General features: G+C 42.0%; 1 protein-coding gene across 23 annotated transcripts in view; it reads left to right on the top strand.

The window, feature by feature from the left end:
* SNCAIP (synuclein alpha interacting protein) overlaps positions 1–24,937 on the top strand; it is a 149,016-nt gene that overhangs the window by 72,072 nt on the left and 52,007 nt on the right. For all 23 annotated transcript variants that reach the window (XM_025986439.2, XM_025986436.2, XM_072728743.1 and 20 more), the window contains 2 exons: positions 2,647–2,750; positions 15,399–15,471. In XM_025986439.2, the coding sequence (XP_025842224.1) occupies positions 2,694–2,750; positions 15,399–15,471 (130 nt within the window). In that variant the 5' untranslated portion in view covers positions 2,647–2,693. The remainder of the gene's footprint in view (positions 1–2,646; positions 2,751–15,398; positions 15,472–24,937) is intronic.

The raw sequence follows: 24,937 nt of genomic DNA, 5'->3' as shown, positions 1-24,937 counted from the left end.
AGATGGCTGCATGGGAAAGCCCGTTAGGAGAGGAAAGTTGTGGATGCTATGGACCCCTTTGTCTGAGGCTGCACCCCCCAACCCACTGCAATAAACATGGGCAGTGGCCCAGCTCTTCATGAGCTGGAACCACTGTAACTCTTGTCTTCTGGTCTATGGAATAAAGACTCTCACTACTATCTCTAAGTCTAAACATGAAGATCATCTGCTTTAATGTCATGCTTTATATTATCCACTGGCTATGTCCCATTAGAATGACTGCTAGAGTGGATATTGTTGTTTATGTTATCAGAACACCTCAAAAAGGGGCTTGATGATTACTTGTTAATTTGTCTCGTTAAGATGTGTTCATGTGCATTTTATATTTCATCTGTATGTCTATATATTTAAAGATCCGCTCGATCTTCAGTTTCAATACTTTTTCTTGCTTCGTGAATCCTTGTTTCCGGTGATGTTATTTTTGTCTGCACCCCATCCAGACACCCACATCATCTTGTGCTCACCAAGACCACAGGAATAGAGTCTGTAGGTTAACAATTCATCGTGGAGTATGGATGTAGTGAAAAGAAACTAGATTAGAAGAAAGTTGGCCAGTTGATGAGCTAGAATCCATGTAGTCTAGATTGTCTCAGAATCAACCAGAATGGAAGAGAAAGTCATTTTGTGTAATTTGCAAGTATGAGTGTGCATTTTTTTCTCTGAAAATCTTTGTGAGGATTAGAGGAAAAGTTATATATTTTTGTACCAAGCAATTTGCTTAAGAATCTACTTTTAAATTTCCATAAATAATAAAAGTCCTGGATGTATATGTATATCTAAAAAGTATATAACAAATACAATAATATGTAAATATATAAAACATTAATATTATTCAACATTATTTATTATTAAAATGATTATAATTGCATTAATTATAATTATATATTAATCATATGTAATTAGTATGATTAGTATGATTATGTAATTAATATTATGTTAATTTTAATACATAATGTAATCTTGATATATAATATTATATATAACAAATACAAATTGATTTCATTTCATTTTAAACCTTAATGTGATTTCAAAAATTACTTTTTTTTTTAGGGGGAGGGAGGGGCAGAGAGAATCGTAAGCAGTCTCCAAGCCCAGTGCAGAGTTCAACTCAGGGCTCTATCTCACAATGCTGAGATTATGACTCAAGCCAAAATCAAAAGTCAGACGCTCAACTGACTGAGCCACTCAGGCGCCCCTGAGAGAGCTTTTAATATTTATTCTAAGTGGATAATCTCATTTGAACATGGTGGTAGCATCCTAATCTTTTCTTGGATCATTTCTATATCCACTATAATTAAAAATATATAAAAATGGTACATGCTGTGGGAAGAGGAAGAGAAGAAACACTGGAAATTAAGTGACAGTTTTGAGTTATGAAGGGCAAGTGATTTTTCTCTCATTTATTGTAATTAAGTGATTTGTGCAGCTTAAAAAAAAGAAAAGATCTCAAAATGGCAAAGCAGTGCCTCCAGAGTAAGAGTTTCCTTTTCAAAAATAGTCATTTTTAAACTCTTGATCTTATATTAATTACACCCAGTTTCATCATTAATTAAACTCATTTTCCTCAGCCTGGACTTCTTTTCACTTTCCAGTAATATATTCCTTAGTCTTCTTATTTCTCTGTCTAATCAAGATAACCCTTGATTAGAGAACTGAAAGGAGAAAGAATAAATTATTTCAGATGCTCAATTCTGAGCACCTCAGACAGTTTCTATAATAAGAAAGACCAGTTAGGGTAAGGGGACCCTTGTTGGCTCTGTGAGTCAGCTCTGCAGGAGATGCTGTGCACTCAGGCACTGCCCGGAGATCTATATCTCTGTTCTTGACATCTGTAGGTGCCACTGCCACCACCAATGGTGATGATGATAAGTGATGGGAAAGCAAGCCGGGAGGTGATGTATCTTCCTTGACAGATTTAAAGGGTTGCTACAGGCAGCCCTGAGGCAAGTGCTGATGGAGGACATTCTGGCGCCGGCCTCAGGTCACTGTGGCACAGTCAGGCAGAGCTGTGAGAAGCCCGGAGCCATGTGGAAACTCTGTGGTTTACATCTATGCCTGGATCCTTCTTTTTGAAGATGGGAGAAGCTGGGGGAAGGGGTAAACTGGACGTTGGCCTACAAAATCTGAAGTAGCCATTACGGTTGGTTAGTTGGTCTCTGTCTTGTACTTGGGTTATTTTTGTGGGGATCCAGTGCTTACTGCTCCATGCTCGGCTTCCAAGGATATGCCCATAGTAAACATCGGGATATAATGAATATCCTAGATTTTGAGGCGTGCTCCCCGCATGGTAAGTGCTAGGTGTGGGCTGGGTGCATCCTAATACTGGTCACTGGGGAAGCAGCTGATCTCAGTCACTGCCTTGGCACAAACAAGTGAACACAGATGAAGTGAAGCAAAGGACCTGGGGTGCTCCCCAGGGAGCCCGAGGAACTGAGCTCCCTGCTTCCAGAAAGCCAGGCAGGGACATCAGACGAGCAAACGTATGCTTGAAGGCAGCACTAGCCCTCAGTTATCCCACTCATTTTTGTTTATTTAACTATAGATGGGAGTTTGGGTTATAAAACAGCTAACTCATTTGCTTTTCTTTTTTGCTTTTGTCTTTTCCAGGACTTTTATAAGTATTTGAATTTACTCAAAATGTGCAAAGAGGAATAATGGAAGCACCTGAATACCTTGATTTGGATGAAATTGACTTCAGTGATGATATATCTGTAAGTAGCACTTCTTGCAAGCGATGCTTCAGGAGATACTGCTTTCACCTACATGGGCTGCTTTTTTTATAATCTGTATATCCTAAACTCTCCCAGTCGTGTTTAGCAGTTGACTGCCGAAATCCCATGTGGCAGACAGTGTGGTTTTGGGGTCTACTGGACTAAGAAGTGAATCTCACTTGATTGTGTGTGTGTGTGTGTGTGTGTGTGTTTGTGGTGGGGGAGGGGTGGAGTGGGAAAGACAGTTGGCCTTACTGAGCCTCCCCTTCCTAATAGGTTTCCTTGTTGTCAAAATTATTCATTGAGTAAACATATAAAGTGCCTGTGGATAGCCCGTGATTAACCCTATCAGTGATAATTCCCTTTATGTGATTGGCTTTGCCACAGCCAGTGTTCTCTGGAGTTCACAAGGACACGGAAGGCCAAATTATTAACTGATGAACAATAAGAGGAATCCTTCCAGTCATTTTAGGTATCAGTGCACAGGTTGGATGCTTTTGGGAAATGCTGAGAAAGAGTCATGTGTTGATAAGGACTGGACCACCTGCTCCCTGAGGCCCTGCTTAATCCTGTAAAACTATGGGCTGGTGAGCTGCTTCATTCCCACAATAGCCACCAACTTCCTGCTGCCTCCAGCTTACCCCACGGTGGCTCTGAGGGGTCCTCTCTGTACAAAGCCTGGCTAGAGCTAATTGTGATTTACCCCGGGCCACACAGTTAATTCTGCCACAGGGGCCAACTGGCAGCCAGGTTGGTTTCTCAGCCCCCAGCTGGATTGGAATGATGGGAAGGTTGATGTTTCTGAACGAGCCGTATAACTTTTCTTCTCAGCACCTCCATGGTCTGGAAGCTACTTTCCATCACTCTCTCAGGGCATGGAGCTTTGGGTCACCGCTAGAAATGGTCTCAAAAAGTTAAGCTTCTTTTCACACACCTCTGGCAATGGAGTAATTTCTCTACTTTGGTATTCATTTTGAAGTAAAATTTGCATTATCTGTAAGCACTGGATTACTAGGGTGAGTCTGATGAATGACCTGCTTTATCTGACCCTGGATGAGTCTTTGGGTACCAAGGGAATGTAAATCCAGCCTCTCCCTGTTTTAGCTTCCAGACAGTCCTTATTGATCCTCATTATAAGTAGAGGAAACATGCATTATGATTAGGAGTTCAGAGTAGCTCTCTTAGCTTTGATAATGAAAAATTTTTAAGAGCATAGGCTTTGGGAGGCAGCAGTTAGCTCCCTCCTTTGCTCTGGCCTTTGCTGACTGTGCATGATAACTCCGCCTCTCCCAAGATACCCACCTAACTTTTAAGGCTGTTTTGAGGATTGAGTGACCCAATAATATACATGGAGCACTTTGCTTGGCATACAGTAAGTTGCTCGTAAAGTAGCTTGTGTTATTATTTCAGTGAATAATAACAATAATATTTACATGACCAATGGTAAAGAAAGAACTCAAGGGAGAGAACCAGGCATCACGTCAGGACTTTTTTTCCTTTTAAAATACAATAGAGCATTTGTATTTACAGAAGAATCATCTGGCGGCAGCCTATAATTTTGATGAATTAGGGATCTCCGCTTGAAAGATAATAAAGCGTGTTAAGCAATAGCTGGCACCGTTTAGCAAGTCAGGGATACAGAATTATGTAAGAGTCCAGCTTCTACAACTTGACCACTTCGGAAACATAAATAAAGCTAGTCCATTTGTAATTGTGTAGCTGCCCTCAAGCCTTTCCCCCATCCACTTTCAATAGGTTTCTATTGTTTGGATCTTTAACCTGCCTTCACAATTAAATCAGAAGGAAAGAAATGGCAGCCATGGAATGGTTGAAACAGTAATGGCGCGCACTTACTGATCGCTCCCTCGAGGAGGGGCAGGATCTTGTTGAATCCATGCAACAGTCCTGGGAGGTAGAAATGTATCATGATCTTCATTTTACAGATGAGCATACCAAAGCATGGAAGTGTTGCCCATCTTATCCAGGGCCACCCAGCTCACTGGAAGTGCTCTGTCTCTGGAACACCTGCTCTGGGTGCAGTACTTGACTGCCTCCCTGGATGAATATAGTCTACTGCAGTGGTCTTCAGGGTTGAAGATTTTACCCACTCCCCAGGGGATCATTTGGCAATGCCCAGGGACATTTTTGGTTGTCATGGTTGGGGAGGGGTCCCACTGGCATCTAGTGGGTAGACACCAGGGATGCTTCTGAACAATCTAAAATGCACAGGAAAATCCCCTGTAACAAATACCTGACCTACAATGCCGGTAGTACTGAGGGTAAGCAATCCTGTTGTGTTTGTTTTTTTTTTTTTAACCACATGAAATTTTAAAAAGCTCTAATATGGCAACCTCTATAACATAGATTATTTTATAATAGCTCTGTTGGATCCAGGCTCAGTCTTTTAAATGTGCCAGGACCGTATTCTTAGATACTAACTTTTTGGGGAAAGCAGTGATGACCTCTTTAATATTGAAATGATTGTTCTCTGCCTGTTTAGGTAAACTAGCAGCAATAAATGTTACAACTGCTTTAAGAGCCAAATGGAGGGAAGTCTGGGTGGCTCAGCGGTTGAGCATCTGCCTTCGGCTCAGGGTGTGATCCCGGTCCAGGATCGAGTCCCACATCGGGCCTCCCTGCGAGGAGCCTGCTTCTCCCTCTGCCTGTGTCTCTGCCTCTCTCTCTGTGTCTCTCATGAATAAATAAATAAAATCTTTTTTAAAAAAGCCAAATGGAGGCTATTTAGAAGCTGACGTTTGTAAAAGTAGGTGTGTTCAACTTGCTCATTCACTGGCATAAAAAGAATGTAGTCAGTCCCCCATAAACATGCCATTACTTTCAGGATTCCATAATCTCCATCTCTGACAGCCCTGACGTCTCTTCCCTGGTTGAGTGGCAGGAGTGGGGAGGAAAATGCACAATACATTTGAAAAAAGATGTTTACCAAAAAGATGCCCAAGCTCACAACTGCTCTTCTTCCTCTCTAGCTGTGGCCCTCTGACATCATCTGTTCTCTCTGTCTCATCATTTTCCCGTCTGGTCATGAGCCTGGTTCTTGTTTTAATTAAAGCACAAGCTGTATGTTGGTTCAAAATAGCAACTAAAACTTTTTTGCCTTTACCTAATGAGACAAAACCCAGAAGGCAATCAAATTATTTTGAAGCTTCCCAGACTCCAAAATAACGTTCATCCTTCACAAACGGTGGGGTTTAAACTACACGTTCTTGTAACCCTGCCATCTCAACAGAGAGAACATTGCACAATCCCGGCAGGTCCGGGAGGGAGATGACGACACATAGAAATGCCCCAGTGCAAAGCAGGGCTTTCCTGTCTCTGCAAATGGGTTTGCAGATTTCTTTCTTAACTCCTATGGAAGCTAGACCACTCTCTTAGAGAAAGAAAAATGCGCCTGAATATTATTTTACCACAGGGTTCTTTGTAGTCATGGTGTATATGTTTTATTAAGAAAGGCCAGGGACACCCGGTGACTCAGTGGTTGAGCGTCTGCCTTTGGCTCAGAGCATGATCCCGGGGTCCTGGGATCGAGTCCCACATCGAGCTCCCCCCTGGATGCCTGCTTCTCCCTCTTCCTGTGTCTCTGCCTTTCTCTCTGTCTCTCATAAATAAATAAATAAATCCTAAAAACAAAAAACAGAAAACTGTATGACCACTTTTCCTTCCCCTTTCTGAGCGACTTGGAGTAGGGACTCTGGACCAGTCCACAAGATGCCATCAGTTTTCCACATTTGGTACCGTGTGATTGCAAATTGCTGTTCAAAAATAATGGCATTGGTATATGTTATAAATAAAATATAAAACAAGATAAAGAAAAAAACAGGCAGTTCTCTTAATTTTATTGCACTTGGGCTTTCCCATCTGTAAATGGTAATAATGAGCTACCTGTTGCCTGAATCTTATGGAGAAAATATGAAATTTTGTATATGTATGTATATAAATACATACACACATCTTTATAAAATACACACATATGTATACACACATAGCTCTACACATACTTATATGTGCATACGCACATACACATGTAAATACACACACAAGTGAGGATATACTCTCTTCCTCTATTCAGGAAGAATTTTTTTTTTGCCACTTTTCCTCACCACCAGGACTCCAACTTTGGTGAAAGATGACATTTTGTGACAGCCTTTTTGTTTTTTTTTTTTTTGTGCAAGTCACATGAGATCAAGACAAACAAGTGTCCTTGCTCTTCAACATCCCCTTTAAGCCAACCGGAGTAATAGCACAGAATTATGTGGATTCATCTCCCTAAAGAGACTGAACCATTGATAGGAAAATAACTTCTTTTTTTTTTTTTAAGATTTTATTTATTTATTCATGAGAGACACAGAGAGAGGCAGAGACAGGCAGAGGGAAAAGCAGGCTCCCTGTGTGGAGCCTGAAGTGGGACTCGATCCCAGGACCCTAGGATCATGCCTTGAGCTGAAGACAGATGCTCAACCATTGAGCCACCCAGGTGTCTGGGAAAGTAACTCCTATGGCAAACAACTCTCCTTTCAGTGGGTTTTCACATTTTTCCATCCTTGCACTAAAATACCTGCCACCCTCTGGTTTGTGTGCACCACTTTTTACTCAATGTAAAATACTGATGCTTCCCAATATTTCATTCCATTTCCACAAAGTAATTTCGTAGCAGCAGGAGGCCCCAAGAAACGGCATGGGGAGCTTATCAAGTAGACTCAGGCAGAGAGTTGAGTGGGTCAAGAATACAGCTTTTGCCCCGATTTTCAGAGCGAGAAAGAATGTGAAGTTAATCAAGGTAGAAAGAACCTGGCTTGTCTCTCTTCTCTAGCAAGAAGTCTACCTGAGTTAGATCCTATCATGATTGCTTCTGTGCTTCCTAGAAGGTGACCAAGATGCTCTCATGTGGCCTTGGCCCCCTTTTTACCATCCTGTCCCTCAGCCCTGCCCTTCTTGGCACTCATTTGCTCTTATCCACACTAAAACTTTTCTTAGGGCTTCTTGGTACAATCTAATTTTATTGGGGGTCCACATGTTCTTTTTGCAAATGTCCTGTGTTCAAGTCTAGATTACCTTTCACTCCTCCCTTTTGCGGCCTCTATTATCAAAAGCCTCCTGCCTTGTTCTGCTATCACATGTCATCTGTGTTCTCTTGTATCCTAACACCTGCCAGCAAAGGAATTAAGAATAATCTAATCCAGACAAGATGAATTACATGTTCATGTCCCATAGGTAGTATAAGAGCCCAAAACCGGAACCTGGGCCCCGAGACTCCACATCTTGGACCTGATACCTCTTCCTGAGAAGGTGGAAATCAGCCTTATAGAGTGATTTCCAAGAATGAGCAATTGCCAGATTTTTTTTTTTTTTTTTTGCTCTTCCCTTACTCTGCAGATAGCCCTCAAAGATCTTATCTTCCCTGCTAGTGAGAGCATGTATTAGATTCACGGTACAGTTAATTTACACAGACTATTTACCTCTTATGTATGGCTAGATTTTATGCTGATCCACTCAACAACGTGCATTAAACGTTTACAGTGTGCCAGGAGCAGTTCTAGGTGTGGATGAATGACACAGGCTTGATCTATGTTCTCAGAGTTTACAGGACCCTATCATAACAATTGAGCCTATTATGAAATGTCAGGTTAACTTCATAGAAGGTCAGATTTAATTACAATTTCAAGCTCCATTCTTGACAGTCTTTATATTCCTCTGGTGATTGATTATTGGCTCACAATTAAAACTAGACCATCACTGAATCATAATGAGGATTATAGCCAGCCCTGTGTCCTGCTTCCAGTTAGATTTCTTTTAATCTTTCTTTTGTAATTTTTAACGTTTGCCTCAGTAGTTGCCATTGCTTTACCTTAGCTTCTAAATGCTCATTTTTTATACTTTTTAATGTAAATAATAGTAATAGCTAGCATTTATTGAACACTTACTATACATCAGACACAACTACTTGTGTTTTACATGATAGCTCATAATCTTCACAGCCATGCTCTGATAGAAGTAGCATTATTATCCTGTTTTACAGATGAAGAAACTGATAGAGGCTAAGTAATTACTATTAATTAGTGGGAAAATGGTGAAGCTAGGATATAATGTGGGCGGTTTGGCTCTATAAACCATGTGGGTAACTTCTGTTGAAATGACTTCTGCTGGGCCCTTTGGTCACCTCTGGTTGGCTCTGTTCATCCAGCTCTCTTCTCATCCATGATCACTTCTCCTAGCAGAAGGGGATCATTCAGTATTATGCTATCTCACCACCTTTGCCAGTGTGGACCTTCATCTTTTGCCTGACTGCATGTTAGAACTATAATGCTATATGTGGTATATTCTGAAAATGGTCAAAACAGCTACTGAGTCTTCCCAAATACCAACTGTAAAAAAAAATCTCAGCATAAAAGAATTTGATTATTAATTTTAAAAAAAAAAACTCTCTTGATGGAATAAAAACAAGGAACCAGAACAAAAATGCATTTGAAAATAGGATTATTTCTATTCTTCTCTGACAAAGCCTAAATGTAGAAAGAAATGTATTTAAAGCAGTCTAAAAATAAATAAATAAATAAACAAACAAACAAACCAAGCAGTCTGGGATGAATTATATGAAAATGTAGCTCACCAGTACCTGCATTGTGTAGAAATGGAGGCTAAAACTGTGGGCATCAGTATGGTCACTGTGAAATATGGAAATGTGGAAAGAATATTCCAAGGACACAGAACTGTGCAGAAGTTTGTTCCACATGGTATGGAGAAAAAGAGGCTTCTACAAAAGAGACTGGAAAACAGTTTTCAGAAATAGAGGAGGAATATTAAGGGAGCTTTGAAGGGAGAGAGGGATCTAAAGAATTTAAGGAAACAAGTGGCCAATTGTGGGAAATAGGCCATTATAAAGAGAGGGATAGATTTTCCAGTGAAGACCCATTGGTGGCCATAATAAGAGTGGGGCCTTTGGGTGGTAGAGTGGAAGCCATGTCATGGTGGCTAGAGGGGTAAATGTAAGAGACAAGGAAGGGGAGAAAATAACCACAGCAATTCTTTCAGAAAAGATGGCAGTGAACACAAGAGCAAGAAAGCCTGTGGTCAACTGGGGAGGCAGTGTGTCTTGAGGCGGCAGGGGTACTTTTTTGTTTTTATAGGATTAGGGGAAAGAGCCAAAGACGGTGGCTGAGGAGAAGGAGAGAAGAGGGATGATGGCAAAGCCTGAGCTCTGAAGGCATGGGAGAGGAAGAGGCCTGAGCACAAGTGGAGGGTTAGTGGGGAAGGGGTGGACTGTTAGTGCCACATGGTTGCCATCATCTGTGGGGAGAGCGTCAAGTCAGGACATGCCTTCCTGAACTGGAAAGGCAGGCCACCAGAAAGAAGGCCTAAAGTGCAGAAAAATACTACGCCTCTGAAAATCGCACTTCAGGGTGTGTCTGCTTTCACCGCCAGCTTTGTGTCTACACATGGTTGCTGTTTCGTTGTGTGCCTATTGAGATGCCTGCCTAAATTTTGGAAAGCTTTGTGAGGAATCGTGAATTTCAGGATGGTTGTTTGGATGACTGGCTTAATTGTTTCTTTTGGAAACGTAATGAGACCTTAGTTGTTTAAAGTCTCTAACTTCAAAAGGTGCTGGGGATTTTCATTCTTTTATTCTCTGTGGCTCATTACCATTTGAGTCATGTCTGCTTGTTCACCCAACTGGCTCCAGCTTTCTGGAGTAAGGGCCAAAGCCTTTTAGTCCTGAACAATATCTAGGGTGGTCAGAGATCCTCATGGCTCAGTGTAGAAATAATGCATGGTTATTATGAATCCCATGCATGTTCAAGCTATTTTGCATGGCAGAGTGACAAAAGTGACTGGCGCAGGCTGGGATGTGTAGGATTGTCTTGCGTCATCTTGACTCTAGTTTGCGAAGCTAAGCTTCAGTGTCAGCCCTTGGCTGGGACTCTTTTGGAAGAGGAAAGACCAAAGAGAAGCCAAATAACTTACTGGGACAAGCTGGGCTCTCCTCCTTTCCAATCCCAGCTCATCTCCCTCTTCGGGTCTCTTTAGTTGCCATATCTTGATCTGCTGAGCTTAAAATCAGGTGGGGAATGAAGATGGTGAGGGAAGAAGGGCCATATACACACATGGAAAACAGGTTGGAGAAAAAGATAAAAACATTCAGCATCATTTTAGTGCTTGCAAACTGACTTGACTTGGCTTTGGCGTTATCTCACATGATTACCTGTGTTCTACATGTTAAGAAAGTGAACCCCAGAGATATGAAATGATTTATTTGTCCAGAGCCCCAGTTAATAAATATCAGAACTGGAGCCTAAAACTAGGTCTTCTGGTTCCAAATCCATTGCCCTTCATGCAGAAGGCTGAGACATCAGCGACTACCCATCCTATTAATCTGTTAGAATTATTTTTCTTGTAACTATACCATGATTGCATCCCTAGGCTGGTAATAATGGGTCTTTCTAGGAAGGTGAGTGCCATATAAATATTAACTGCTACTATTGTTCTTTTTATTATTGCCACTAAAATTATGGTTACATAGGGGAATTCATTTTATTCAGTTCAGTAAGTGCCCAGTATCTTTGGTAAATAAAATATTGTCCATATCCTCTAGAAGCAGAGAAAGCAATGATGGGAACATATAGGTGAAATATCATGTGATAGAATCTGTAATGGACCGGTACCTAAAATATACATATAAAGCCATTGTTCTTGAATGTTAGCATGCATCAGAATCATCTGGTTGACTTGTGAAAATAAAGATTGCTGAGCTCTGCCGTCAGAGTTCCTAGGATGGGGCTCAAGAATGTGAATTTCTAACAAGTTCCTAGATAGGGTTGATGCCACTGGTCCAGACACCACACTTTGAAAGCTGGAATTACTTCCATCTGGGAGGGTGGGAGAAAATTTTGTAAAAGTGACTCCCAGACAAAGCTTGAAGAATTAAAAAGGGTTTGCCTAGTGAAATTGGTGGAATGGCATTCCAAGTAGATAGAATATCATGCATAAAGGTATAGACAGGTAGAACAATAGATCGGAGATCCATAAGAAATTTCACTTTGCCGTAATCATAAGAAGTGGACGGTGCTAAGAGAGAAGCCTGAGCTCATGGAGGGTTTCACATGCCATGCTAAGGCTTTGCCCTGTAGCCCATGCAGAGCCCCTGAAGAATATGAAACAGAGAAGCAGCTTAGTCAAATTTGCATTTTAGAAAGCTAATTAATTCTAGTGCAAGTATGGAAGCATGGAGGAAATACCTAAATATGAAAAAGCTACTTTGAACATCTATAATATGCCCAGGGATTAATCAGACATGTGCTTGTCTTGATATTTCAGTCAAGTAGTTAATAAGACCCTGTGTGCCATGCTTACATGCAAGTCCAAGTCACCATCCTTTGTCTCCGACACTTTTGGGAGCCAACATAACACCTAGGAAACAACAGCCCACAAAGCAAGGTAGTATTTTACCAAGGGCAAGGAAGAGTCTTTTAGGGCTGAAGCAGTTAGCCAGGGTTTCATGCAGAAAGCAGAGTGCAAGCTGGCCTTGCAGAATGCTGGCTTTTCCCTGGCCAGAAGAAGGCTTTGCAGGCAAAGAGGACCCTAGAGTAGAGAGGTACAGAAGGTGGCAGTAAACTTCGAATGCACCCAGACATTGAAGAAGCAGAGACAGCTGGTCAACCCGTGGCTTTTCTTAGGACATGATAGAGGAGTGGAAATGAAGTTAAGTTCACAAAGCCTAGTTCTATGGGAATAACCTCTGCAAGGTTTTCTTTAAAAAAAAAAAAAGAATAAATTAAGCAACATAGAGCTAGGAAATGTAGTGCTTTTCAACCATCTGCAAGCCCCCTCTCTCTTATCATCAAGGATAATAGGTATCAGGGGAACAGAATACAAAGGCAGGGAGTAGGGGCAAGAGACAGGGAAATACATTGGGCTTTGGTTCTGATAGGGCCAGAATGACAGTGGTTGTTGCCCAGGGAGTTGGCCATTGTCCGGGGAATGAGGTGGGTTGGCAATCAGACAGCTCCTTATAAAAGGCCATCTGTCCTTTGCACTCAGATGAGGGCCTGGGAAGCCCTCCCTTTCAGCTCCCTGATGGTAGTACAATGAGCTCATGCAAGGGAGACTTCCTGGGTCATTTGCTTATTCAAGGATGTGCACCTATGAGAATGCTTTTGCATATTAGTGTTGCAAGTTGTGTGTTTCCTCTGCTCCTCTTCCCATCATGACCTAACTGTACAACATTCTCTTAAGCTCTATCTTCTATCCAAAGAGCAGTATTGGTGCTTACTGAAACAAATACACAAACTAATGTTTTCCTTGTGTCTTTATAAAGGATGGTGGATTTGTTCACAGTGTAGGTTGGAGTCTTTGCTGAATTGGCCATTCCATATACCCTTACAGTTATCCAAAACTCTGATTTTCTGGCCAACACATCATCCTTTTCTGAGATTGCTGTACTTGCGATTTTCATTACCAGGAGCAGCATATGACTTTTTCTTCAAGGTCATTATTCCCAAAGGCTTAAGATGTATGCCTTCACAGATGTGACTTTCTCTGTGCCAGAGGTGGACACGCAAAGCTGCTGCGTGGGATGTTGGCTGAGGCAGTGGGTGGGCCTCAGCGAGGCTAGTCCTCTGCCTGTAGCTCAGTACCCACCCCAACCAGGCAAATTTAAACCCTATTACATTAAGAGTTACTGCACTCTTCAGACCTTTGAGATCACATGGGAAGAGCTGAAGATATAGCTAATAATTCAGCGATCCTGACATGCCTGACTTTGGGGTGAGAGGTAGCAATTAGAATGCATGTGGCTGAAAATACAGAAAGCAGCATACCCAGTTCAATCAAATGTATATCATTAAGCCAAGTGAGCAACCTTATTGAATTTATCATTAACTATATTTAAACACAATCCATCTTAAATTCCCCGTTTCTAAAATTTTGTCTTGGAGGAAAAACAGAATAAAACAGGAGAGGGGGTGAGACTCTGCCAAAGGGTGCTTTCCTTGGGCACATGGCAGCTGAAACAAAAGCCCCAATTTTAATTGAATTATAAACTGTGTAATTATTTAACCTGTACCAGCTGGTCTCAAGAAGCTACCAGATTCCTTAGAGACCTTGTACTTGGCGAAGAACATAAGGTACCTTATTAGTAACAAGAAAAATGCCTTCTGTACCTGTGTTACCCCCATCCCCCAAAGAACGTACTGTTAAAGGGGAAGAATGTTTAAAGTTCATTTTTGGTTTAAGAGCCAGTCCTCCCTCCTTCTGAGTATGTGAGATTGACTAAAGCACCTGTGGCCTCCAAGGAATGGCCACCATAAACAGGATGTTATTGCATCAGACAGGTAAGAGTAATTTCTCTAATTAGTCATTTGAGATTTCATTTTTCACTTGGAAGAACTGGAAATTTAATTTGTTTGTGACATGCAATTGGCAAACTGACAGTAGCTACAATTGCCCCTCCCTCTGTCTTGCTGTCCTGACATCATGTGAAAAGCACTGGGGAGTGGAGGGGGGGGGTCTCGATGTAGACACTTCGCTTCATCTATCAACATCAAGCTAACTAAAGTACCTTCTTATTGACAAATGTTCGCCAATTACACATTCCTCACTTGTAATGCTAGAATAATCCTAATGAGTTTCCCATGATCATTTTTCTTTCAGATTAAAGGTTTCTTCTCAATCCTCCCAAATTTTGCAGCAGTGAGGTCATTCATAGTATATTTTCATTTCCATAAGAACCTTGTTCCTAATGGTACAGAGCAAAATAATTTTAGGGAGCTATATTTTATGAATTAATGTATGATCAAAGATGGTCTGTTTGATTAAAGAAATAGTTCATCCCATCTATTTTTGTTCTAAAACATCCTTTTCTAAAAGGAAGATTGAGTGGCATCAAACATAGTCCCCATACATCATACCTATTGATTTCACATTTGTTTTCGCTCTTCTGGTTTTATGCCCCCCTCGTGTTGTAATTTGTTATCCTGGGAGCTGGCCCCTGAGTCGCTACTGGGCTGGTGCTGGGAGGTGATTTCAGTTCAGACTACTCTGTACATGAAACAGATGAGCTTTCAGACACAGAACCATGCTCCTCTTGCTTTTTATAACGTTCCCCGCTCCACCCCCGGTATTTCCCATGGAGCTCACAGATGCCACAGAGTAAAATCTCTGACAAGTGGCAACGTGAGAGATGTTGGGACGGTCCAGCCAGCATGGCCACAGGTAAGGCTCCTGGCAGCCCTGGGTGCTGCAGGAAGCTAAGGCCTTTCCCCTTGGCTCTTAACACCTGGACTCAAAATGCAAAGATTATACACACCTTCTGGAAATCCCCAAGGCCACAAAATTCTTCCATCTTCTACAAACAAGTAGCAAAAGTAACAGGAGATAGAATGCCTGCTCGGCTCCCACCTTCCATGTGAAAAGCAGGACCATATAGCCCCTCTTAATGCATATCTGCTTAGATGCTTCTAGGCAGAGCTTAGGATGCCCCTGAGTCACCAAGCAGCCCATCTGGGATAAAATCAGACGGACTTTCTGGATACACGCATGTTGTACTCAAGTATCACTTCCCATGTTGTGCTTTTTCTGGCCAATTTGAATGTTTTAAACTCTTGCTTTCTTCCCTTTCTGCTCTGGCTGCCCATCCAGTACTCAGTCACATCACTGAAGACCATCCCCGAACTGTGCCGAAGATGTGATTCACAAAGTGAAGACAGATCAGGTGAGTCTCTCACCTCGTCCCTCTCCTGCTCCTGACTCTCAGAGCCTGGAGGGCCCCAGGAAGCTGTTTCCCCTCACCCTGCCTGCTCCTGCCTTGTGAGGCTTCTCCCTTCGTGCCCCTACACACACACACACACACACACACACACACACCCTCTGCAAACAGATGTTAGGTCATCCTCCAAAGGCTAACGGGACAGGGAGGCTCTAGTAAGGACTCGGCTGTATACAAATAAATGTAGCCCGTCATTTCAACAGCTCCAAACCACAGTAGACGCAGCAATTTACTAAAAACCCGAGAAACCATTGGTGACAAAACATAATGATGCAGGCGCCAATGAAAAAATGTTGGATGCATTCACTACCCATATGGCAAGGACCAGCTTGGGATGGTGCTTCGCCAGAGTCTGAAACCCTATCAGGGATGCGACATGATAGGATCTGCAAGAAGGCATACTGTAACAGTTAAGATTAAAGCGAAGCTTTGGAGTTTAATAGTGTAAACTAAACAGAGAATTATGGCATATAGATGAAAACCAGCTGGTTGACCTTTCTCCTTGCACACGCCCCCACCCCTAGGAAAAAAAAAAAAAGGACATTCAGGGTTGTTTTTCCCTCTGTAAATCAAATTAAGCCTCTCTCCTTTTCTCTCTGTGCTCTGTGATGGGCAAAAATGAAAATTAAAAAGGATGTCGATGGGGACGATACCGTGGCATTGAACTATGAAAGGATGTTTATTGTTTTTCGAAGTAATTGCTGTAAGGCATCACCATTAATTGTGCCAAAGCTGGAGCTCCTCTGATAGTAGCTTGAATCCTGAGAGCCATAGGCTATGGAAGGCCCAAGATAATCCTGAGATTGTATGTATCATGTTTCAGAATAAATAGATAGATGGCCCTTACCTGGACAGCTACTAGAGTATTCTAGTAGCTTTCTCACAGAAAGGACTTGCACAAGACTAATTTACTTGTCTCCTGGAAATCTCATTTACTTTGACATTTTGCTCAGATGAGATGGAGCAAACAGTCTTTCAAGGTTTATTTATCTCTATGGTTTTTTTTTGTTTGAGTAAAAGTAATGTTTCAATGTTTGGGTCAGAAACACAGAGGATAGTTCTAAGTTCCCATAAAAGTTCTCATTTACCTTTAGTTTTCGGAGGGTTTTTTTTTTTTTTGGTTTTGTTTTTTAAATTTCAAACACACTCAGGTTTCTGTCAGATTTAATAGAGGCTTTGGCCACAAGGCTTTAGGGATATGCCTCCTTACAAGGCATCCTCAGGTTCCAGGCTGGATTGCTGACTGGTGCACCAGGGCCATGACTTGGGTTCATGTTAGGGTTCAATTATTTATCAGCTATAAGCCTAGAGCCTGAGTCTGATCAGCTACAAAATAAAGAAGAAAGAAAAATCTTTAAAAAAAAGGCGGGGAAGGGGGGCACCTGGATGGCTGAGTGGTTGAACATCTGTCTTTGGCTCAGGTCGTGATCCCAGGGTCCTGGGATTGAGTCCCGCATCTGGCTCCCTGCATGGAGCCTGCTTCTCCCTCTACTTAGGTCTCTGCCTCTCCCTCTGTGTCTCTCATGAATAAATAAATAAATAAATAAATAAATAAATAAATAAATAATCTTTTAAAAAAGCAAGAAGTTTTTGCTTCTTGCCAACTATTAGGATCAAATTAGGTAACATGTCTGAAGTTACTTTGTAGATATACAGGATTTTCTTCTTTAATTAGAGCTGGGGAGTAAAGAGAAGAAATCCTAGCAATCACGTGTACAGTGCTCAGTGTGTGAGGTCCTATTATAATCCCTTTACTCACATTAACTTAGTTAATCCTAAAATCCCCATGAGCTGGGTACTTATGACGTTTATATTATAGGTAGGGAAACTGAGGCAGAGAGTGGAGAAGTTAAATATCTTGACTAGAGTCACACAGCAATTAAGTTGCAGAGCTGGGATTCCCCCCACAGCAAGTCTGCCTCTGGAGTGGGTTCTCTTGTCTACTACATATACATATACTTCTCTTCAGACAGCTTGATTGAACAGCATTCATTTAATTTTAGGATATTATCCTTTTAAAACTTAAAAAAAATCAGCATTTTCCCTCATTGATGAAGTAGTGAATTTCTCTTCTTGGTTCAGTAGCAGTTCTTGCTAACCAAGGTAAGTGAATTAATGAAAGCTGTTAAAAATAATTTTTCCTGAGGCTGGTTCATCCCGTTTTCTCTAGGTCGTGACTCCTCACCACTTGCACAATAGGTGATGTTGGACATCTCTTCTCTGGTTGAGGAGGAGGCCAATTTCAAGTTTAGAAGCCTTTAAACTTCACCCAGAGCTAAGACCCAGTGCTCAAGGTCATTGGCAATAATTAGACCTGACAGGAAATAGGTGCATGTGGGCAAGACTAGGGCCTCTTAATGGAATCACGTGTATACCTCCAGTGGAATCACATGTACACCTTGTTTGAAGACTGTCAAACAAGCAAGAGTAATCCTAAAAAAAAGAACACGTAGAAAAATCCATCTCTCCATAGCATCACTGGAGATGATCTGTAAGCTCCTTTGAAAGAAATCTCAACATAGTGAAGATTTTTCACAGCTAGTTTCTGAAAGAATTGAGCCATTACCAACTAATTCCAAGGGCACCCAGCTGTAGAAATACCCTTTGCCCCTTTTTTGTCTTCCTGTGTCAGCCACCTAGGAGGAGCTTGCACCAGGAGGGCTTGCAGATTTTCATTTTTATGGTAATCTTTTTGAACAGATGGCAGCAGAAAGCACACTGGCCTCTGAGAAGAGTCCACACCTTCTTTTGGATGGGGCACCCTCTGGAAAAACTTTCCACCCAACCTCCTGTCAGTTAGAATATAATCTACCAGATAAAGGCTCTTTATCTTTTTCAAGTTTGTTAAGCAATTTCCATTTTGTGTAGGTTGTCAAATGCAACCATCCATCCTTGCATTAACAAGCCCTTGATCAGATGTTCTCAGACCCATTTGTTCTTTTATTTATTCCTCCCGCAGATAACTGAATATTCCCCATCATAAGCACTCAGGACGAGGTAACAAATAAGACGTAGATAAGGCACGTGTTCTCAAGATGTTTATGCTCTAGGCAGTGACCAAAAAAGGCAAACAAATAAATAAATAAACCAGGTCATTTCACACAGTGATAAGAGGTGACTCAAAGCAATATGATAGAGTAACTTTGAGGATTTGGAGGAGGGCACTTGTAGGTGTCTGGAAATGTTAGAAGGACCCAGCCAGTGACAACCAGGAAAGATCTTTGAAGGCAGAGAAAGTAGCAAGTACAAAGGCCCTGAGCCAGGAATGAGCTTAGCATGGATGAGGAAGAAAAAGAACAACCAATCTGCAATCGGGTGATCAAAATGAACGTAATGTCTGGGAGAAGGTCAGGGTCAGAGTCTGTATGGCCCTGTCAGTCATGTATGCGGGCATGGGTTTTATGCTAAATGCTGTGAAAAGCACTGCCGACAAGATTTCAGTTTGTCTAAAATCTTACTACTTGGAGCCTCGGGGTGCAAAATCATTAACTCACAACAGAAGAAGGGACCCAAAAAGCATCTAGTCAGAGAGCGTGAGAGAGCATGTGAGAGTACAAATAATACAACAAATGGGTAAAGTGTTGATGAATAAAGGATAAGATATATACAGGCACTCTTTGTGCTGGTTTTATTTTTTTAACACTTATAAGTTTACTTACAAATGGAAATAATTATTATAAATAAGTTTTTTAAAAGGAAAAAAAACACTTACTTAAAGTCCATCAGATCTTCAGAGGAGATCCTTATTATCCTGCCTGCACTTCACAGCTCCAGTGACAGAGTTCGCAGTGTCAGGAGGCTACCCACCATAATGACTCATTTTTTCATTCAGCTGAAATCAGGGTTCTTCAAATTATCATCCCTCATCCCTGGTTCTTCCTTTGGATCCATAGTGATGGGCAACCTGTCCTGGACAAGGTGCCACTAAGTATTTAAAGATGGCAGTCACCTTTGTCTCATCTTCTCCAGGTTGACATTTCCCTCCATGGTTTTAAGTCTATCCTGCTCATCCTTGCTCTCTCGTGGATGACTACAAATGAGCAGCATCCTTCTTAACATGGAGCTCTCAGAACTGAACCCAAGGTTGCTCCCCATGTGGTCTGAGGAGATCCTGCCAGACCCTCATGTCAGCATCCAGGACTCCCCACCTACCTGTCCTGCCTTCCCAAGGTTGCTCCAGAGACAACACTCATGCCTGTCCTCTCTGCCTGTTTCTCAAGTGTTCTGAGAGGAGCAGGAATGTCAGAGGAGCCTGTTGGTGGCTTTGGAAGCCCCTCTGTGAGACATATGGCTCGGAGTTCACCCCTCTTTCTCCCTAGACCCGGGGTCACCCCCATGGTGGGGTCTGAGAAAGGCAAATGGTAGTGTCCTCAGATTCCTGGGGCAGCCTCCCACTACCTTCCACTAGCTGTGCAATGCACACAAGCATGCCCTAGAGGTGCTTTCCTTTAGCTGAAGGCTTTGACTCCTATCGAAATCTGCACTTTCAGATTTCTGAAAGGAATAATATTTGACAGGAATAATATTTTCAGCTATCCTCTATGAATCACACTGCACAATGACCGAGCTTCAAATTTCTGTAAAAAAAAGTTTCGAAAAAAACGTGTGAAAATATTACAGATACCACAAGAAGGCAAGAGGGAGGTGAAGAGCTAGAAATAGGACCTTTGAGAACAGACTTGGCCTCTCTTTGGAGCTGCTCTTGAGATTCCTAGGTGTTCAGTATCCCAAGTCCTCCATAAACAGCTTATATGTCCTCCGAATAATTCTCTGAGGGAGGACCATTATTATGCCCAATTTCTTGATGAGGAAACCAAGACTCCTAGAGGATAGTTTGCCCAAAGTTCTGGAGCTGGCAAGTCTAAAACCAGCTGTGCTGACTCCAGAGCCCTATGAAGTTGAGTCAACTGAGTAATTATCGTCTGAGGAGTCACATGTGGCTACTAGGGTGAAGCAAGGATTAGCAGCAAGGAAGTCATGTGTGAAAAACTTGCCCTTCTAAAAGGAAGTTATTTGCGAAACATTTGCACATTTTCTCTGCTTAATCCCCACTGTTCTCGAGTAGGAGAAGGGGATGGCACAAGGCAGTGGGCGTTAACTCTGCCCTACAGTTTTCTCCAACAAGGACTAAAATATGTCGACATATGGTATTCAAATCAGACATACTCAGTTTCATTGACTTTGAGTTTTCTTTTATTAATTCAAATACATGTTTGTTTCGATTCATGGCGCTTTAAGGGTCTTGTGATTCTCTTGAAACATGTATCTGCTAAGCTCATTGGATCATTTTCTCATGGAAGAAGGCAGATAAATATTAATGCAGTTCTGGGTCCAAGAACAAGACACAATGAGGATTGAAAACTCAGTTATATGACAGTAATAAATGGCCCCGGGATGCGTTGAGAGGAGATTCTGAAAGAATTTTCATACCTACATAACCTGGACTATAATTTGCCTGATAGTGAGTAAAGGAGAGCCATTCTTTTTAAACTTCATATCTGATACCTATCTGGCAAAAAAAAAAAAAAAAGGCATTTTGGTTGTAGACTTAAAAGCCTTGCAGATTTGCTATATTTTCAGCCCCTCTGAGTGCAGATTTTGTGACAAACTCTGAACCTCTGAAAATATGTGGTTTTCTAAGATTTTTAAGGCGTTCAGCCAACACCAAAAATAGTAAATAGACATGAAATTTATCCCCTTGACCCTTCTGTAACATAGCAGATGATGCTAAATATGTAAACCCCCTATTCTCCATTTTATTAAGGTTTAATGCTAAAAGCTTGCAAGCGAAGGTCGATGGGGTGGTTTAAATTGTAAAGCCTGCTCATGACTCCATCTCACATGACCTATTGCAAAATGGACTCCAAAGAACAGGGCAACGCATTTCAAAGATCTCACTTTAAAAACACAAACACTTCAACCCAGCACAGCAAAGAATCCAACACCTCTGACAAACCCTCAGTTTATCTCACCACAGTAAAAATGTACATACAAGCAAAGCATCTAGATGAGAATGCTATCAAGTGAAACACTTATTTTTATTTCTCTTTAACAAAATTATGCTTCCCAAGGTGATAACCATCCATTATAAAAAATGAAAAGTAAAAACTACAGCTAATCCTGTTGTCAAAACAAAATGTGACTATATTTCTTTTAGCATTTCTTTCCTCGAGGCCTAGTTTTTGTTAGAGTTATAATCATCATGCAGGGAAAGTTTGCTGCTCTTTTCTGCGGCTCTAGCATGTGTGTAGCTATTGTGTCAAATAAAGCCCAGGACTTAACCTGTGAAGGTAGACCTGTCCCCTCTGTCCAGAGGGAGAGACCATCTCTGGCCTTTAATCCATTAACATGTAGCTTCTGTTTCTGAGAGGGCATAAGTCAGTGTGAGGCAAGATAGGAGCAGAGGAGGTGATAGTATAGTTAAAAGGAATACTTTGGTCGTGTTGCGAGTAACAAAGGTGCTAGAAGGAGAACTTAAATACATCACACCCTTGGCTCTTCATCTCGTCATTTGAACATGTCTTGGCTTAGCCAGAGCTACAAGCACCACAGCTCCCTGGTTTTCTAAAACTTTATAAGTATTGTGGAAATAGGAAAGAAATGAGACAATATCAAAGGGAGAGGAACCTTAGGGGGAGGAGACCCAGTCTCCTCTCCCCTGATATAGTTCGTTTTTAATGGCCTCTGAGAAACATGTCTTGCACCCTCAAAATTGATACAGAGATCTTGGTAGAAGTAACTTCAGGAGTTTCTGCAGGAAGAAAGGATGAAACTTTGGAAGCAGGGATAAGCATCATTGGGGGGGGTGGGGGAAGACATGAAACCAAGGGATGAGGAAAAAAGTGATACAGAAGCCAAATGCCGGGATCCCTGGGTGGCGCAGCGGTTTGGTGCCTGCCTTTGGCCCAGGGCACGATCCTGGAGACCCGGAATCGAATCCTGCATCAGGCTCCCGGTGCATGGAGCCTGTTTCTCCCTCTGCCTGTGTCTCTGCCTCTCTCTCTGTGTGTGTGACTATCATAAATGAAAAAAAAAAAAAGAAGAATCCAAATGCCTTGTACCTTGCGTGGCCTCCAAAGTTCATTCCTGTCATAAGAGAGAATGGTTTCCCTGTCCCGGCTACCTCCTTTGCCCTAATTCCTCCCTTAAACAAATAAAAGTCACAAAAGAAATTCAAGTCATAGAAACAACTCTAGAATCTCGTTGAAGGATCCTTGGAGAGAGTAAAGAGGCATCTACAAAAGTCCAGTCCTTCTAGGGTGCAATCACCATCCACATCAGCTGGGAACTTGTTGGAGAGGCAGGCTCTCAGACCCCCTGATCAGAATCTGCATTTTTAAGCAAGCTTTCCAAGTGAGGTGTGCATATTCAAGTTTGAGGAGCAATGAGTTAGGATGCCTTGGTAATGGATGCTAATCCAGGGTCCATGATGAGTGTCACTCCATGCTCTAAACTGAGCAGTAGATCCTTGAGGTGGTTTTCCAGACACAATGGGAAACTCCCTGCTGTGGCCTTCAGGTCCTGAGTCATCATATCCTGATCCAGCAAGCTTCCTCCCATGCCCTTCTCCCCCCACTCTGTCTGCACATCACAGAACCTTCTTCAGTTCTTCCAGCGTGTGTGTTTTTCATGTTACATTTCCTGCTTCCGCCTCCTGGGTCACCTCTCGAGGGCCCTGTTACCCGACTCCTAGACCACCATGTTCCAACAGAAATATAATGCAGGCCACTTAAATAATTTAAATTTGTTCCAATAACCACATTTTAAAACTATAAACAGATGAGATTAATTTAATATCTTTAATTTAACCCAATAAATCAAAATGTTATTTCAGCATGGACCACTGGCCACATTTTAACTGCTTAGTAGCCACAGGTGTCTAGTGGCTCCCTTTTGGGACAATTTGAGCCTAGATTATATTAGCACTCCTCTCCCAACTTACTCTATGATCTCCTAGTTCCCTGTAGTTTCCTCCTTTTTAAATATCTGTGTCTCAAAAAATTATTAACAATATGATGCTAGTTTAATGTCAGTTTTCTCTAGAAGACTAAATGCAGTTTCTCTTGTTTATTAGGGAATCCCCAGTGCCTGGCACTGAAGCCATGTGTATATCTGAGATATGGGTGGGCAAGTGAATGCGTGAAAATGCAAAAAAAAAAACCCTCCCTTCTTTGGGTTCTGTACCATAACTGAGGTATGGGCCAGCTCATCATTTGCTTCTCTTCATTTGGTGTGACACCTTAATCCTTCAGCCTCCTCTTTTATCTGAAGTATCAGTATCTTTCTCTCTATAGGGTCATTTCCCTCATCATACAAACACTTTTCTGATCACCTCCTGTCTTAAAAAGCAAACAAACAGGGGGTGCCTGGATGACTTAGTCAGTTAAGGATCAGACTCTTGATTTCAGCTCAGGTCATGATCTCAGGATTGTAAGATCGAACCCCACGTAGGGCTCCACACTGGGCAAGGATCTTGTTTATCATTCTTTTTCTCCTACCCCTGCAGGCATCCTCTCCCTCTCTCTCTCTCTCTCTTAAAAAAAAAAGACAAATAAACAGTACCCCCCTTTCGTGGCTCCCACTCTGGTTCTCTGTTCCTTTCTCTCCCCACTTTCTCTCACCCCCTTCCAAATACAACCAACTTGCTTTAAAGAGTTAGGGAAACCCCCATCTCCAGCCCTCTCTTGGTCCTTCAATTGAAGTATCTCCAATATGACCTCTACCTCCCTAGGGAAGGCTTCCACATTGTCACATCTGTTGACATGGATACACGCCTCTTTGTTGGCCCCTACAAATTATTTGAGACTATTGGCTTCTTTCTGGAAACATTCTCCTCTCTTTGTGATACCACTTCTCTCCTCCTTTTTCTCCCAACACTCTGAAATCTCCTTATCTCTTTGCGAGTCCTCCTTCTCTACTTGAACTTTAAATATACAAGTGGGTTCTGTATTCAGTAGGACCCTCTGTCCTCTCAGTCTCCAAGTCTCTCTGGGTTGGGGGCTCATCCACTATAATGGCTTCAAAAGTCACTTAACATGCTTGCCTGGGCTTCTAGCCATGCCCTTACTTGCCAACGGTATGTCTTATGTTGGATGTCTCATGGAATCTAAAGAGGAACCTTTGAATGCCATTCCCCAACTTCCTCCTCAGATGCTCCCTCAGTACTGGGGATTCAGTTTACAGATACACCCGCTCAGTAACTGCGGCCAGAATCCTTCCTCTTCCTCACATTCCATACCAGCCTATCACCAGATCCTGATTCATCTGTGCTCAAAATATATGCCCATCTATCCCCTTCTTTCCATCTCCTCAGCCACCACCTAGGCCAAGCCACTTTTATGTGTCATTTGGGTTAACAGTATGAACTCGTCTCACCCATTTCTCCACCACCAACCCTTGCCCATCCTGTTTC

The sequence above is a fragment of the Vulpes vulpes genome, chromosome 12 (assembly GCF_048418805.1).
Source record: "Vulpes vulpes isolate BD-2025 chromosome 12, VulVul3, whole genome shotgun sequence".
NCBI classification, from domain to species: domain Eukaryota; kingdom Metazoa; phylum Chordata; class Mammalia; order Carnivora; family Canidae; genus Vulpes; species Vulpes vulpes.
This window is presented reverse-complemented; position numbering and strand designations above follow the sequence as displayed.